Here is a 17,306-nt window from a genome sequence, read left to right as displayed (position 1 = left end):
GCTTGCATCGCAAGACGAAAGCCCATAGGGAAATGCTGGCGGTCGGGAGCAAAGACTTTCGCCCACAGCCGGCCTTCAGAAGAGGACCTCTTCTGAAGGCCGGCGGGGGGCAAAAGTCATAGCTCCCCCCCGCCTGCCTTCCCCCCCGCCTGCCCCGGGCGATCTTAAAATGCTGGCGGGCGGGAGCGAAGCGTTCGCTGCCGACCCCCAGCATTTTAAAATCTCCCCGGGACAGCAGAGACTTCTCTGCTGTCCCGGGGAGATTTTTAAATGCTGGGGGTCGGCAGCGAACGCTTCGCTCCCGACCCCCAGCATTTTAAAACGCTGTTCCGAAGCGGGGCGGGGGGCGGGAACACCTGCCCCAGCCGCCCCACTTCGGAACGCTGTTCCGAAGCGGGGCGGGGGGCCGGGAACACCTGCCCCAGCCGCCCCACTTCGTAACACTGTTCCGAAGCGGGGCGGGGGGCCGGGAACACCTGCCCCAGCCGCCCCACTTCGTAACACTGTTCCAAAGCGGGGCGGGGGGGCGGGAACACCTTCTGAAGGCGGGCGGGGGGCGAAAGTCTTTGTCCCCCCTGCCTGCCTTCCCAGGGGCTTTTAAATCGCCCCGGACAGAGGAGAAGTCCTCCGCTGTCCGGGGCGATTTTAAAATGCCGCCCCCCAGCATTTTAAGATCGCCCGGACAGCGGAGAAGTCCTCCGCTGTCCTGGGGTTTTTTAAAATGCTGGGGGTGGGAAGAAAAGCCCTTGTCCCCCCCCCCTTCAGAAGAGGTCCGGGGACAGACTGTCCCCGGACCTGGTCTGAAGGCGGTTTCCCTAGGAACGCATTGATTGATTTTCAATGCATTCCTATGGGAAACCGTGCATCGCAAGACGAAAAACTCGCAAGACGAAGAGACTTGCGGAATGAATTAATTTCGTCTTGCGAGGCACCACTGTAGTCTGTATTCATGAGGCCTGTTGGGCAAGCTGGGTTGAGTGAATCTGACTCACTTTTACTCACCCAGGTACCTGGCACAGCATTAACTTCCCTTTGGAGGGGTGGGAAGTCACTGTAGTCCATAAAATTCCAACTTGCCCACCAGGAAATCTCTCTATTCTTGGGCCAGTGGGCAGACTGAGGGTGCTGTTGGTGTACTGCCCATCTTTGCGGGATGGGGGTGGCGCTGTGGTCTAAACCACTGAGCCTCTTGGGCTTGCTGATCAGAAGGTCGGCGGTTTGAATCTGTGTGACGGGGTGAGCTCCCATTGCTCCGTCTCAGCTTCTGCCAACCTAGCAGTTCAAAAGTATGCCAGTGCAAGTAGATAAATAGGTACCACTGTGACGGGATAGTAAATGGCATTTCCGTGGTTTCTGTCACGGTGTTTCGTTGCGCCAGAAGCTGTTTAGTCATGCTGGCCACATGACCCGGAAAGCTGTCTGTGGACAAATGCTGGCTCCCTCAGCCTGAAGCGCGCCGCAACCCCATAGTTGTCTTTGACTGGACTTAACAGTCATGGGGTGCTTTACCTCTTTTTTACCTTACTGCCCAACAGCATACATGACTGAGCTGGCAAAGGTGATATTGTTTGGGTGTGATGTTGAAGAACCTCAGGACACTGGTACTTAGAGATTTCACTATCCATGCTGAGGCTACCTTGACTGGGCCAGCTCAGAACTTCATGGTCTCCATGGCAACCATGGAGCTGCCTCAAGTTGTCTGCAGGTCAGGTCAGACCTAGGGGAAGGCCGCAGCTCAGTGAGAGAGCATCTGCCTTCTGACACAGAAGGTCTCGAGTCCAAGTCCTAGCATCTCCAGGTGGAGCTAGGAATGTCCCCTGCCTAAAACCCTGGAAAGCTGCTGCCAGAAGTGCAATTCTGAGCTCAATGGGCCAATGGTTTACCTCACTATTAGGCAGCTTCCTAGGTCTACTTTCTTAAGCTCCCTGAAGGAAGTGTGAGGAAAACGTACTAGAGTGTTGCTAGAGTTGTTACAACAACAAAAGCAGCAGACCCTGCTTGGGATGGTCATGGGTTAGCAGGCCCTTGATCCCTCGTAAGGGACTGATTGCTGCCTAGGCAGTCCGTTGGGGCTAGGGGTTATCCTTTGATTTTGCCCTAGGTGTTGGAGACAGTTTTTGGGGATCATGAAAGGGCAGCAAATTATGAGTTACTGAATTTGGTCTTGCATTTTTACTGCCAGGGGAGAGGTGAGGAATTTTCTGCCACGGGTGCTAAAATAACTTGAAGAGTCTTGAATACCGGTACTTGTCTATGCTGAATTAATGGTGGGCTCTGTGTGTGTGTGTGTGTGTGTGTGTGTGTGTACACACATGTCATTTACTGCTCTACCTCAGGCAAAAAATTCACCCGCCAGTTGTCTAAATAATCCTCACATTGGTCCATGCAGAGAAGGATGGAATATTTGCATTGGCTCAAATCTGCAACAGGATGGGATTTTTGGGGGGGAGAGAGGTGAACATACCAACGAAACAACTTTATTGCATATATATTTTTTCTAATGCTCCAGCTGGAGCCACGGCAAAAGAAACTCGCACCTTAATATTATGTGAACAAGACCAGTTGCTTTAAAAGCAACAAAACACGAAGCAAAGAAAGCTCAGCAAAATGTACCCTGTATCTTATCGTACAGTGGAATTTTCAGACCAACCCAAGCCCCTGTCTCTGCAGTAACCATGGCATAGTCTCACCAGTGCCAGGAGAGCCAATCAGCTGCCTTTTCATCACATCACACCAGCTCAGGCACAAGCTGCTCCGCTTCACTGGACGCTCAGGCAGCTACTGATTTCTAGGGCCAATGCTCATTGAGTTCCCTGCTACAGACCATGAACTGCAGATGAGAGAGACAGCTGAAGAATCGCCGACTCCTTGGCTGGCTCTGATAAGAAAGTGTAGAAGCACCTTAAGTCACAGTAGCAGTGCAATCCTATGCATGCCTCCTCAGGTAAGGGTGTAAAAGGATTGCAACCAGAGAGTACATTTTAGACTTGCCTGCCCCCTTGTGCACACTTCTGGAGCTTTATATACTTAGGAATGTAGTGGGGCTGTTTATGGTTAGTTATTATTACTTCTTAAATTTGTATACTTCGTAACAGAAAAATGTAAAATGAGAATCCAAAGTAGGTAATAAAACAAAAGCAAATCAATCGTTTGCTTTTGCAGGACGTAAAAGTGCAGTTGAAAGGCAAACTTGCTGAACAGGAAAAGGCAGCAGTCCTGAGCGTATTGTTATAGAAGTTTGTGGTATTATAGTCCTAAGACAGAGATGGGGGTTCACAATTGTTTCGGCTGGTTAAAATTAAGTTTTAGGCTCTCAGTAGAAACAAAGGATTTAAATGTAACTAGTTTGGAAATCTGGGCCTAATAACCATTAATATGCACAATACATGAAAATCATGTTGCCATAAATTAAATAAAAAGGTAAAGGGACCCCTGACCATTAGGTCCAGTTGTGACCAACTCTGGGGTTGCGGTGCTCATCTCGCTTTATTGGCCGAGGGAGCCAGCGTACAGCTTCCGGGTCATGTGGCCAGCATGACTAAGCCGCTTCTGGCAAACCAGAGCAGTGCACGGAAACGCCATTTACCTTCCCGCCGGAGCAGTACCTATTTATCTACTTGCAACTTGACGTGCTTTCAAACTGCTAGGTCGGCAGGAGCTGGGACCGAGCAATGGGAGCTCACCCCGTCACGGGGATTTGAACCGCCAACCTTCTGATCGGCAAGTCCTAGGCTCTGTGGTTTAACCCACAGCGCCAATCTAGCTTTTTTTGTATTATTCTACCTTGGGGAAGGGCTGTAGCTCAGAGACAGAGCATTAGGTTTGCACACAGAAAGTCCCAGGTTCAGTCCCCAACATCTCCAGCTGGGCTGGAGGAGAATCCTGTTTGAAATCCTGGAGCGCCGCTCTGGGTCAGAGCAGATAATACTGAGCTGACTTAGCAGCATGAGGCAATTTTCCTCCATTCCTAGCTACCAGTTTCTCCTGTTTCGCTTTTTTTATGGAGAAGGTCTCAAACTGTAATTATTTAAACATATTTTTGCAGCATACTGGAGAGAGTACAAGGTAATGGACACGATTTTCCATATGTGGTGGACATGTGAATTAGTGCATTTTGCAAAAGGGTATTTACAGAAATAAGCAAAATTATGAATCAGGATGTACAATGCAACCCATGCCTAGGTTTATTAACATTTAAAAAAGATATTCAGCTTAAATTATTGCACAAGGAACTTATCACTTTTCTTCCTGTAGCAGCACAATTTCTCATACCAAAAAATAAATAAAAATGGAAAAGACTTGGTCATCTACATATGACACAGTGGAAACAGAAGTATGGACAATGGCTTTATCTGTGAAACAAAGAGAATACACACCCTGAATTGATGCAACTGATATGGACAATTCTGCTAAAACATGGCACCCCTTTATAAAGTATTCAGATGATCTGATGTCTGGCACCCACACATACAGATTTATGGGAAATCTGCTACATTAGTTTTCTTTTCTGGGGGAGGGGTAGAAGGTGGGGAACCAATTGTTTTGATAATGTTGTGCTTATGATTATATTGTTTCTTGAAAAAGTAATAAAATAAAATAAAATATTTTCAGGCTGTCCTTCACCACAAGTAATCCCAGGACAGGCTAAAAAGCTCAATTTTTAAAAACAGCACAATAATTTAAAAACGAGCCCTTTAGACATCCACAGGCTTTCAGATGGGAGTTCCTTGAAGACAAAGACAAATTTTTACTTGGACAACAGTGCAATGCTAAGCACATGTAGTCAGATGTAAATCCCTGTGTTCAGAGGGACTGAAAAGTTCAGTCCAAAAGCTCACAGGTTTTCAGTCCAAAAGGTCCTCTTTACATTTCAATCTTTGTGTCTGGTTTTTGTGCCACCTGTTGGTATCAAGTGGTATATACATTAATACATAATAATTAAAATAATGTGCTGGAGGCAACCAGAGATTTGAAGATGGCCTTTGGCAATTTCCTTCCCATTTCTGTGTGCCTTGGCATGTTTATTAGATGGTGGTGGCAAAGGCAAGCAGCAGCAGTGTGCTCTGGTGAGCACTGGGCAGCTAGGAGCCGCAATTTAAATTTCTCCACAATATGCTGGAGTAACTCAGGCCCATTGTGGGCAAATTGAAAGTAGTGGCTAGACCTGGAAATGACCAGTCCTGGATTCCACCCCCTCCCAGTTTTCTTTAGCTGATTTGCACCCCTTTGTAGATAAAGCAGACCTCGTCAGAGTTACTCATTCTCTAGTTATAGATTGTCTTTAGGGCTGCCATGTGTCTGGGTTTTCCCAGACACGTCCGGGAATTGGGCATCAAAAAGGTGTCCAGGGGGATTTTAGCTAAATCGGCAAAATGTCCAGAAAACCCGGATGTATGGCAAGGGGTGGTGGTTTTTGTTTTTAAATTGTACAACAATCCCCCAAAAAACTATTTTGGAAATATGGCAACCTTAGCTAGATTACTGCAATGTAATCTAAGTGCAGCTACCATTGAAGATGGTTCAAAACTCCAGTTGGTGCAGAAAACAGCTGCCTAAGCTACTGGTGGGGTCAAATATATCAGTCGTACTGGTTACCAATGCATTTCTGGGCCCAAAGGTTTGAGACCTGACTGCCTGAACCCATACAAAAATCCCACTTGGTTACAGAGGCCCTGCTTGAAGGTCTACGATTAAGGCTGGTCATAACAGTCGCAAGACAGGGCCTTTTCAGTGGTGGCCCAGTCACTGTGCAACTTGCTCTTATATGGCATACATTTGGCTGCCTTTAGTCACTTTTAAATGGGCCTGAAAAAAACTCAGTTTTCAATTGCTGATGTTGGTCTAGAGTTGTTTTTTTTTTTTTTAATGTATATTTTAAGGAAATGCTAATGTTTCATTCATCTTCCGAGATGGTCCTCTGAATAAATCTCATCCAGTTTTATGTGGAACACTTGAAGTCTGTTTTGAAGAAGAACCTCAAAGAAATGAATAATGTTCTTTATTAAGGAAGAACCCTGTAGCTGAAAGTTTGCAGTCCCTATCATGTTAGATCAAAGCAGCACACACAAAGCTGTCTTGTACCAGATCAGACTATTTATTCATTTAGCTAGTAATCTAGTCTGAACCTGGGACCTTGTGCATACAAGACATGTGCTCTATGACTGAACTACAGACCTCTCCCCATCCCTCAACTTTATTCTTTCCAATAGGTTGTAAATGCCACCCACTACCAGCAACCAGCTATCAACTACCTGTGTGAAGGCAGGAGGTATGGAACATATCTCTGTGGTAGAGGAAGTGGCTTTTGGTTGTGTTGTCTAGTTCACGCTGAGGATTTGCAGAGCCATTCTAAAACTGGAAGTGGCAATAAACTGCCATCTCATTGGTGTGAATTGGCTCAAAATCAATAGTACCAAAGTGTGTGGTCATGAAATAAATGTTCTTAGCCTTATCTTCAGAATATATGTCAGATCAAGGGATACTTTTCAGTCTCTCTCTATAAAGATGCAAAAAAAGGGTTCATTCCAACACATGCCCCCTCCCAACCATGTGGCTCTCATTGTACACATGCTCCATGTACCCAATATCTGGTTGGATTGTGTATGCACACGTTGATCACTCATACTAAAATCTCACCATATTCAGAGTTTGCCACTGCATGTGGAGTGTCAACTGAGCTCTGTGGAAGTTGCTAACTTTATTTGTCAACCTAAACTCTATACCACCTTCATCAGTGCAGAGAGACAAATAGTTACTGATGTATATCAAGCTATTTTTAGATCCATTCATTATATTTTTAAAAACAAAACCATTTCACTTGAGCACTTCCAAGTATTAAAAATAACTACAAAACAGAAATTTGTTTGTAATATCTTTTAATACTTTTCACTTTTAAATACTGGTTTTTAAATTTGTGATTGTAACATGGAAGAGCCAACTCAGTTTAGCTGTTTGTTTGTTTTTAAGGTTAACAGAATCATAAAGCTATCATAGAACAGTCACACTCTACACACTCAAGATACTCTTTAAAATGATTCATGTTTTGAGTATGTAGATGAACAGTGGCATCTCAAATGCAGCTTCATATACAACAGTGGACAGAAAGATCAGTGAAAAGTTTGACTTGACAATTTGATTAAGGAGAACCAGTACAACTTTATTATGAGCCAGCTCAGCCCAATAAGATAAGAGTTAACTTCTTTTAAGGTCAAATAACGCACCCACCCCCCACCCCAAGAAATTTGTAAGATTTAGACAGAGTGGAAAAGAAAATATTAAAAGGGTCTAAAAATCAGGGAGAAATGAGCAGTGCTTGTTTCCTGACCTTCTTTTCCATCTTCTACCCCACCCATCGCAACAGCGAGGTCCATCATTTAACAGAAATCAATTTATGTGGTGGCAAAGTCAGGCTTTCAATGCAACAAACAGGCACTGAGGAGGCAAAGCCACCTTTGGGGAAGGCTCCACATACCGTATTTTTCGCTCCATTGGACGCACCCGACCATAGGGGGCATCTAGTTTTTAGAGGAGGAAAACAAGGAAAAAATATTCTGAATCAAATGTTGTATAAACTACTGTATTTAATAAACAACCGGTATATCAGAATCACATTACAGCCATGTAAAGTGAACAGCAGTCAACAATGGCATTAAGAACCATCATCACTGTCATTAACAAACGAAGAGAGACTTTAAGGTTTGAGTACTCTTCTAGTCTTCTGTGAACCCCAAGAACTCATCACTGCTAAAGTCAGAATTTATGAAGCTCAGTTGCTCACAGTCACTGACATCACTTTCTTTGCTATCTTCATGTAAAATACCATCTTCGTATCCATCCAAAGCATTGCTAATGCCACATTTTTTCCTCTCAATCCTCTTTCTCCCCTCTCTCAGCGAACAGCCTGCCAGCTGCTCGCAAACATTCCCTTTACTTGAATTACAGTCAAGAAACAGCCAAGCAGAGCTTCTCAGCGGCAGGCTTGGGAGGCTTTCCTTTTCCCCACTTTTTTCTCCCCCCCCCCAAGCAGAACAGTCCCCTTTTCCAGCCTCCTCCTCTCCATCCCTTTCACCCAAACTCCTCAGGTGATGTCTACAATTTCTCCCCTTCACTGCTCCCTCTCCTTTGCCCTCTACCATGACTCTCCACTCACGGCAACCTATGGTACCTCATCTCCCTTCACCCAGCTTCTTGGTCCCCCTCCTCTCCGTCCTCTTCCTCCCCTATCTCAGTGAACAGCCTGCCCACTGCTCCAAACCTTGAGGGGAAGGGCAGGCTGTTGGCAGAGCACCCCCCCCACACCCATTCAGCAGCCCAGGAGTGTGGGGCATGGGCGCACAGCCTGCCCACTGCTCCAAACCTTGAGGGGAAGGGCAGGCTGTTGGCAGAGCACCCCCCCACCCCCATTCAGCAGCCCAGGAGTGTGGGGCATGGGCGCACAGCCTGCCCACTGCTCCAAACCTTGAGGGGAAGGGCAGGCTGTTGGCAGAGCACCCCCCCACGCCCATTCAGCAGCCCAGGAGTGTGGGGCATGGGCGCACAGCCTGCCCACTGCTCCAAACCTTGAGGGGAAGGGCAGGCTGTTGGCAGAGCACCCCCCCACCCCCATTCAGCAGCCCAGGAGTGTGGGGCATGGGCGCACAGCCTGCCCACTGCTCCAAACCTTGAGGGGAAGGGCAGGCTGTTGGCAGAGCACCCCCCCACCCCCATTCAGCAGCCCAGGAGTGTGGGGCATGGGCGCACAGCCTGCCCACTGCTCCAAACCTTGAGGGGAAGGGCAGGCTGTTGGCAGAGCACCCCCCCACGCCCATTCAGCAGCCCAGGAGTGTGGGGCATGGGCGCACAGCCCTCCCCTTGCTCCAAAGCTTCCCGGGGCTGCAGAGGGAAGCCGAGGCTCCGTAGGACGCACAGACATTTCCCCTTACTTTTTAAGAGTAAAAAAGTGTGTCCAATGGTGCGAAAAATACGGTACATAGAGGGCAACTGTATTGTCAAGTTCGTGCAGAAGTCAAGGAAAAGGGACTGAAGCATGTGTTCACCAGCTATTGCCAATGACAAAGGAGGATATGGATAGGCAGAATGAGGGTTTTGATGGAATGACTCATTTGGAAGGGCCAGAGATGGGGAAGAAACGAGTTCTCTGCTGGGGGAAAGGTTATTTGCATGGGCTGACTGAGCCTGTCAGTTTCTTAGGGGAAGCTTCCATGTCATCATTGGGGGTTTTTTAAAAAAGCTCTTGCCATATATCCCAGGAAGCCTCCAGTTATCAGTTGGGCAGGGCTAGTTCTAATAAAGTGACTCCGCTTGTCTAAAAGTAAAATGTATTCTTTACAAATAGTATATTTAGTGTAATTTTTATTTACAGAATTGCAAAATACATCACATTTAGTGCAAATGCAACTAATGATATTAAGATTTATATACTGCTTTGTAAACTTTCCATCTCTTTGTATAATAAAGCTATCCAATTAAATTAGAGTTACTTGCATGTCTTCCATGATCATTACCAGAAATGGCAAATTGCTAAATCTGCATTTGGGGTCTAAGCATTGTTGAAGTTCCCATCAGTGGCTATGGTGAATGAACAATTTTATCCTTCAGTTGATTGTAAAAAGATTAAACGTATCTGAGGTATAAGAAACTGTATATAAAATGCTTACTGGTGATATAGTAAACAGATCAAATTTCTCAACTTACTTGCCTTACTGGCATTACCCCATAGGCACTTCTCTTCTACATTTTCAAATCATGATCAGAATTATTCTGTAATAAGGCATATTCCATGCACATTATTTAGAGAAAGGCAAATAAAGGAGACTAAAAAACATGGAATCTGTGTGCATGTGTATAAATCAACCATAGTGTGTCTACCTTAGCATATCTACGACACACCAGCCATAACCAAGAAAACTTGCTTCCAACCTCAACGATTTTCATCAGCTGTATCTTCATTAAAAAGTACTTACTTTGTTTTCAGGCATCAGTTACTCTATATGAAATAAGACTTTCTGCTTTCTTTTCAAAAATATATCCAAATCTCGTCTCTCTCTCTTTATATATACACAAGTTGATCTAACAGCTAAAAAAACAAAACAAATCCTCTGAATAATCTCCATTTAAAAGCACAACCACCAAGTGAGACATTTCCTCAAAAGGACGACCAGTCTTTTGTCACAGTTCACTTTTCATGTTATTTGTTGGCATCACAGACAGGCATATCCTTGAAAGTTAAGTTCTCACAGCAACTAAGGGGAACTTTGCTTTTTTGCTTTTATGGATTTTTACATTTTACAATGCAGATGGGGGGGCAAATATTACATGTGTGAAAGGTTGTATGTATGAACTTCATAACACAGCTTTATTGAACAGAAAACAAACAAACATGCAGGACCAGAAAACAGCATATTTGCTCTTTCTTTGTGACTGGGAATGTTATATTATGTATTCCAATTTACTTTAATAAATATTACACAGTGTTAACTTCTTGCAGCTTCAGGAAATCAGATTGCAAGAAAGCAAGGCCATCACACACAACCTGGGCAAGACACTTCTCTAGCTTTTTCGGGTGCTCACACCTTCTTGTTCACGTCCTCTACCTATTTAGAAATTCTGGATCATGTTCAATAACTAAATTTCTGTAGCACATTTTACACAACTAAAAAATACAATAGAAATATAAAGATATCTGGGGGAGGGGAAAATAAAGCTTTTCACACTTACTCCATCAGAACCCTGAAGATCTTCATAGGAGCAAGACCATAGAAAAGGCAGTCATAAGGATCTCGACAACCCTCTCATATTAAGAGATGTCTTACATAACAATATGATTTATCATAGAAACCAGCAGCAATGAACTATGATTATACAAAGCAAACAAAAAATCCCCCCCGAAAGACACAGAGTTTACTGAAAACCTGAAGGAAAAAAAGTTACAACACACAGGTTTTTGTGTATATAAAGCACATACAGTATGTTATATGTGCATTTGTCCTTTGTGCTTTTTTTAGACATACACAAAATGGAAGCTGTGCAAGTGTCTTATGATGAAGATCCACAGTAAACAAAAGCTTTTCAAATTATTCAAAAGTTAAAGCAATAAACCAAGTTGGTGACCCAAAAGTTGTATTTTTCTTCTCTAAAGCAAGCAAATAAAGTAGAGCCACATACATGTATCAACACATGTATTTTGTGTTTTGTTTATAATTACACACCAATTCAGCAAGGTGAGCTAGCAAAAGACAGTGAAAGATCAGCGTCATGGCATTGCAGTATTTCTTCAGTTGAGTACAGAATCCAGGACTTGGGTCATAAGACTGTAGATCCTACGTTCCAGCTTGGAGCATTCATTTTGGTTCATTTCTCCATGTGGAATGTTCACACAGCCTTGTTCCAATCACTGGGGATGGAGGAGGGAGGGGAATGGATGAAAGCTTCAGTTCTGACTACCACCAACAAAGCTAAGACGGTGCTATGAAACATGAAAATGTGGAAAGCACAATAATGTCTTTATTATATATTCCCCATTCATGGTTTCATTTGACAGTTCAGAAGGAAGAGAGTCTGTTGAGTATTATATAACAATAAGTGACACCCACAGAAAAGACAGAAGGGGGGCCTTAATTTGAGGGTTTAATAATGAAATCACCACCTGCCATTTTATTTATTGTTCCTTCTGCATTTACTAGCAGACAGATTGCAAGCAAGGTTACGTTACCAATTCCTAATGTTTCCTAGCTACATGATTTCTTAACTGATCATTCTAGGCAGCTGAAGAAACCCACTGCATAGCCTTATAAGGGGCAAAAACAAATATGTGCACCTAATGTTTCTTTTATATGAAACACAAGGAATCCAACTATACCAAACTTCAGATATGCTTCAAAGGCAGCAACATTGCAATTTCAGTTTTCACAGTATTTCAGTGACAAAAGCAATTCCCCCAAAGTATAATGTTGATTCTCAAATTTTACCCTGCAACAAAAAAAATCTTCCTTGCCTCCCACCACAGGAAGATTTCAAACTTACTGCACCATTTTAAAATTAAGCTCCAAATAACACTGTATTCCCAGAATCTCAGTATCTCTTAATTATGCAATGGCTGTCTCTATTGCATTACCTGTTAACACTAGAACAAAATAGGCTTTCCTGACGTTTTCTCTTGCACATACGATGTGAACCGCTTCAAGAATTTGGGGTACTCTCGCTTTGCTACTGCCCGTAACACAGAAGCTGGTGCCCAACCTCCAGGGTTCACTACAAATAAAGATGAGAGTGATGTATACACTGAAAAGTGACATCGCATATATAAAAATGCAACTAGAACAATACACCAGTTTTTATGCAGAACAAATGATTTTATTAAGGCGGCCTGCTTTTCATCAGTTTGCCTCAGTCTTTGGGCATATCTGAATACTGCACGTGAACTTATAGGCACAGAGGTTGAGAGCAGCAATTAACAAAAACAACAACCCAACAAAGTTTTCTTCCGACCCCTGATTAAAGTGGCAGATGTCTTAGTCCCTGGTTGGGATTGCACAGAACTGTGTCCAAGTGTAGAGTTTATTAGCTATGTGAAGTAAAGATTTCCCTTGCATAGGGTTGATCCACTCTGTCTTGTGTACTCTGTGTGTGGGGGGGGGGGAATCTAAGGAAGCACCTATGTGGGGTTTCAGGGGTCCTTGAGCAAAAACTACCCTTGATGCCTGAGCAGCTTCACCTTCAGGTGGTGCAGGACCAGAAGAAAGCACTTTTGTGGCCTTAGCCAAAAGGGCACGAAAATATTATAAGAAGGAAAGTCAATACTGAGATGTGGATCCTCCTCCAGCAATTACTCATCCTCCTACACTTCAGATTCAATGGACACTTCAGACCTGATCAGAGAGCCCTTGAATGGCTAAAACGTGTGTGTTTGTGAAACAGAATGAAATTATATGAGTGTGTGCTGCATACATGCATGTGAGAGTATGGGTCCTGTATGTATGTGTGGTTTGTGTAGGGAGCTGGACATATTTGCAGCTAGATGAAGTGTAATGCCCACAATTCATTACATGTGTTTGGAGGTCCAAAAAGGTTCATGATCCCTGGCTGCAGCATAAGAAGCATGCTGAATATCTATGTAAGAACAAAATATTGCATGTTGGAGCAAAGGAAACGACGTACAAATATAAGAGCAGCAAAAAATTTAAAAAAAACCTTGACAGAAATACATGTATCATTTTTTGTAAATTTAAAGTATAGTATTTATAGGGAAAAGAGATTAAATATATATATGACATTTGGTAGCGACTAGCCTATGAAACCTAAGAGCTACTTCATCCATTGCACCCAATATATTAAGTGCAAAAAAAGGGAAGCGTAAATGCATCGAACGGATACACACCTATCAGAGAGAAGGTTTGAATGTGGCTTCACTGTTCATTGTATGAAACCTAGTCTTGTTGATATGTGAAATGGACAGAAGGCATTTAGCCAAGTGTACTTACTGGTCCTCAATGGGTGGGTTGAAACCCACTAGTGGATGGTGGCCTGATCCAAGGTGGGTTGCAACAGGAGCACTAGCACCATGCAAATATAAGGTAAAAGATTAATGGCCCCCAAATGCATGTGAGCCCTATGTCTGAAAAGGTTGAAAACACCTGTTCTAATGTCCCGTCTGCCTGCCTCATTTCTAAATAAGGAAGTGGACATTTAAAATTTCAGTACTGTACCACTTGGATTTGACTTCAGTTTCAACTAGGGTTGCCATACGTCTGGGAAAATCCGGATCTATGGCAGCCCATGACGGCAGTGCCTTTTTTTGCTGATTTCCCATAAAAATAGCTCAGAAATGGCATGGTTGTTCAACAACTTTTGGCAAAACTAAGAAAAGCTCACCCCCCCCAAAGCACTCAACCCTAGTTTCAACAGTCCTTAAAAAAACCTTTGACTAGATTGGCTCAAAGTTGCCTCATTTATATAAACTAAATAGTGTTCCTATTTTTAAGTTCCCAGTTTATTATATAGTGCCTACAACTAGGTGCTTTATTAAGAAAAGGAGCGGGGCTTTTGCATAAACTCAGTTTGCAACGAAATGTGTAGACATGCCTTACCATTTGCTACATAGGTAATCTTGCATAGGATGTTGTCTCTGCTTATCTCCTTGTTCCCTTCTGGTGGGCTTACCAGCGTCTGACATATCATAGCAACATTTATTTTGGCACGAACACATCGATTGTTCAACTGTCAAGAAATACAAACATTTAAGACTGTTATGTTGCTAAAATATGAATTAGGATGAAATATTACAACAAACACTGTCCCTCCATTTTCACTACAATTCATTCAGTCTGCATTTTTAATTATCCTTTCTCTTAGCTCCCTTTTGCCCGTACACTGTTAAAAAAAAAAAAGCATTCTATGGTAATCTGGAGAGAAGTTTTATTACATGGTTAAAGCAAGAAACACCCTCAAAACTGGAATATACACTTACAGGAGCACTATCATGATCCACCGAGAAGTTGCAGACAATCCATGTTTCACTGTCATTTTCATTGAAAGCTGGTATTTTTCTAATAGCAGACAAATACAGCACATCACGTTGAGAAGCAGGCCACACTCTCTAGAAGAAAATTGTAAGCATATTTATAGTACTTCAGAGCACTTAAATCACTCCACATGCATTACCTTATTGCAATCTTACAACAACCCTATAACAATTCTTAGAGCGGTAAGCTGTGTTAGCCTGTTGCAGCAAACACAACTAACATTTATTTATTATGACATGAGCTTTGATAGGTCTGATTTACACATCATGTAAACGGAATCATGGGTTATGGCAAATGTTCAAGCTCCTTTGCTTCCTTTTCGTTGTTCTGTAATCTTACTGAGCTAAGCCATAGCTTGGCTTAACATGATGAGAACATTTTGAGCTTTGGGAGAGTGTTGGGGGCACCAGTCACAAAATAGCTAGCATGGGAGTGGGTGGTGGTCAGCTATGTCCTGATCATCGAGATCACATAATACTGATCACACACACACACACACACACACACACGCAGAGCGAGTGTTGAATTGAAGACTTGCCAAGCTTGTGCTCTATCACTGGACTATTGTCTCTCTCCCAAGTATGACACACCATTATTGAAGATGAAAAGGAAAACAGATTTAAATACCTAACAAACCAAAAGTTTTATGAGCAAGGTTATTATAATTATTATTATTTAATGTATCTTGCCTTTCTCCCAAGGCAGCTCGCAACATTTAAAAACATCATTATAAAATGTGAAATAATAAAAACAAGCTAGTTAAAAATAGTTAAGATACATCAAAACATGTTTAGTTCCAGCACTCAAATACAGTTTGCCCTGACAGCAGTCCAGTGGTCAGCAGTGTTTGCACCTTAGATTTCAAAGGCCTGTCTGAATACCAAGGGCTTAGCCTACTGGTGGAAGGACAACAAAAAGGGAGCCAATCTAACTATTCTTGGGAGGGAATTCCACAATATGGCAGCAGCTGCCGGAAAAAATGTTCTCTCTTGTGTCTAATGCTGATGGGACCGAGAGAAGTTGCTCAGCCAAGGATCTTAGCATCTGAGCAGGTTTGCATTGGGAGATATGAGCTTCCAGGTGTCCTGAGCCTAAGCAATGTAGAGCTTTATAGGGCATAACCATCACTTTGAATTGTGCCTGGAAATGAACCGGTAGCCAGTAAAGTTGCTTTATCAGGGAAGTAACATGTTAACTGGTCCCAGTCAGCAGTCTGGCCAGAGCATTTTGGACTAGTTGAAGCTTCTAAACACTTTTCAAAGGCAGCCACATGTACAGCGTGTTATAGTGGTCCAACTGGGATGTAACTAAGGCATGCATGCATCACTGTGGCAAGATCTGACATTTGAATAAACGGGTACAGTTGGCACATGGACACTCTCATCCTGTCCAGTTCCCAGCATAGATCATCCACCAAGGTGACCAAAGCTGTCTCCTTTCTATAATGAGGCCTAAAGCCTGACTGGAATGGAGCTAGATAATTGGTTTAATCCTGGAGCTGAGAGGCTGCCACATGCTCTAACACCTTGCCAAGGAATGCAAGATTGGTGACTGGTTGACAATTATACTGTGGGATTCAGAGAGAGTTGTTGGTATTTTTTTGAAAAAGAAGAGATTTAACCAATGCCTCTTTCAGGCATGGTGGGACTCTGTCTTGATTTAAACAGACATTCATTCCCCGCCCTTATCCACACCACCAGTCCCCCTCACAAATTCTTCTATAAGCCAGGACAGGCAAGGGTCAGAAACACATGTGATAGGCCTCACCCCTCCACAACTTCAGGTTCTGCAAGTTGAAAGGTGTCCATTGTGACTGGACAAATGGGGGCCAAAGGAAAGGGAATAAAAAAAAATCCTTGCCACTAAAGAGCAACAGCAGATATAGAATTTTTCACTGTCTGATCCGGCCTGCTATGAAGAGTTTGGCAATGCTTCAATAGGCTAAACCACACCATAAGGGATTGAATTTTTTTTAAAACAGCTAGACTGCTTGTTTCCTTTCTTTATAGCATACATCATTCTTCATAGGATACATGGTACTGTGCAGTCCTATGAAAAAGCTACCGCATATAAATGCAAAGCCTTAAGCCTTACCTTATGCGTCTGGTAGATTATGATGGCATTATCTGCTAAAGTTTCTACTACATGGAAATTCTCAATGGTTGCTGGAAAGGAAGGAAAAATATAATCAAAACAAACAAACAAACAGCTAAGATTTCTGTACGCTATCCAGATCAACAGACGCAACTAGCAGGGTGACTTACTTTCCCAATCGTTACGAACATCAACGTTCCAGAAGTAGTGGCAGACCTCATGCCCTGTGACGCCTTTGACTGCATGTGTGGCCTTCAAAGGATCGAGAACAATGCCGTTTTCTTCCACTTCCCTCCTGTACACCTTTGAATAAATGTAAAATGTTTGAGAACATTTGCTTGGTTTCATCCTGGAAACTAAAGGCAGCAATATGAATAATTGTAGGTCCAGGAAGGGTCTGAATTATTTAAAAATAAATATCCTGTAATGCTGCCTCTAAATATTAATGTTAAAAAAAGGAACCTGAAGCACAACACAGTGGAGCCTTCCAACCTGGCACCCTCCAGATGTTTTAGACTACATCAGTCCTAGCCAGCACAGCTGTGGAGAGGCAGAACACCAAAAAGAATCAGCAGGATGCCTGTGCTCAAATCTAAACCCTGCTTTCAAATTAGCAGGCAGCCTAAGGTATGTTAGCAAACAGGAAGGCAGTAAGGCATACACAAGAGTACTGGGATCCGGTATTATTTGAAA

General features: G+C 43.2%; 1 protein-coding gene and 1 long non-coding RNA gene across 4 annotated transcripts in view; one reads left to right on the top strand and one right to left on the bottom strand.

Moving 5' to 3' along the window:
- The first annotated feature begins 2,465 nt into the window (after positions 1 to 2,465).
- On the top strand, positions 2,466 to 5,856 carry LOC308458559. Its single transcript, XR_013977556.1, has 2 exons — positions 2,466 to 2,944; positions 4,255 to 5,856. It is a non-coding gene; the product is annotated as an uncharacterized lncRNA (long non-coding RNA).
- Positions 5,857 to 6,858: 1,002 nt separating this feature from the next.
- The window catches only part of CERT1 (ceramide transporter 1), a 50,299-nt gene continuing 39,851 nt past the window's right edge, over positions 6,859 to 17,306 (bottom strand). The window contains exons 13-19 of one of the 3 annotated variants that reach the window (XR_013977165.1): positions 16,784 to 16,916; positions 16,614 to 16,684; positions 14,465 to 14,593; positions 14,085 to 14,214; positions 12,113 to 12,249; positions 9,036 to 11,392; positions 6,859 to 7,461 (exon numbers count right to left, since the gene is read on the bottom strand). Coding sequence is in view for 2 of the 3 variants with exons in the window: in XM_080972721.1 (XP_080828847.1) it covers positions 12,122 to 12,249; positions 14,085 to 14,214; positions 14,465 to 14,593; positions 16,614 to 16,684; positions 16,784 to 16,916 (591 nt within the window). In the remaining variant the exon portion in view is untranslated. Of the gene's footprint in view, positions 7,462 to 9,035; positions 11,465 to 12,112; positions 12,250 to 14,084; positions 14,215 to 14,464; positions 14,594 to 16,613; positions 16,685 to 16,783; positions 16,917 to 17,306 lie in introns of those variants that run through there. The other 2 variants (XM_080972721.1, XM_080972720.1) reach the window with 2 other exon arrangements.

This window comes from Podarcis pityusensis, assembly GCF_964106645.2.
Source record: "Podarcis pityusensis genome assembly, chromosome: 11".
NCBI classification, from domain to species: Eukaryota; Metazoa; Chordata; class Lepidosauria; order Squamata; family Lacertidae; genus Podarcis; species Podarcis pityusensis.
Note: the sequence above shows the minus strand (reverse complement) of the source record. Positions and strands in the feature narration are given on the sequence as shown.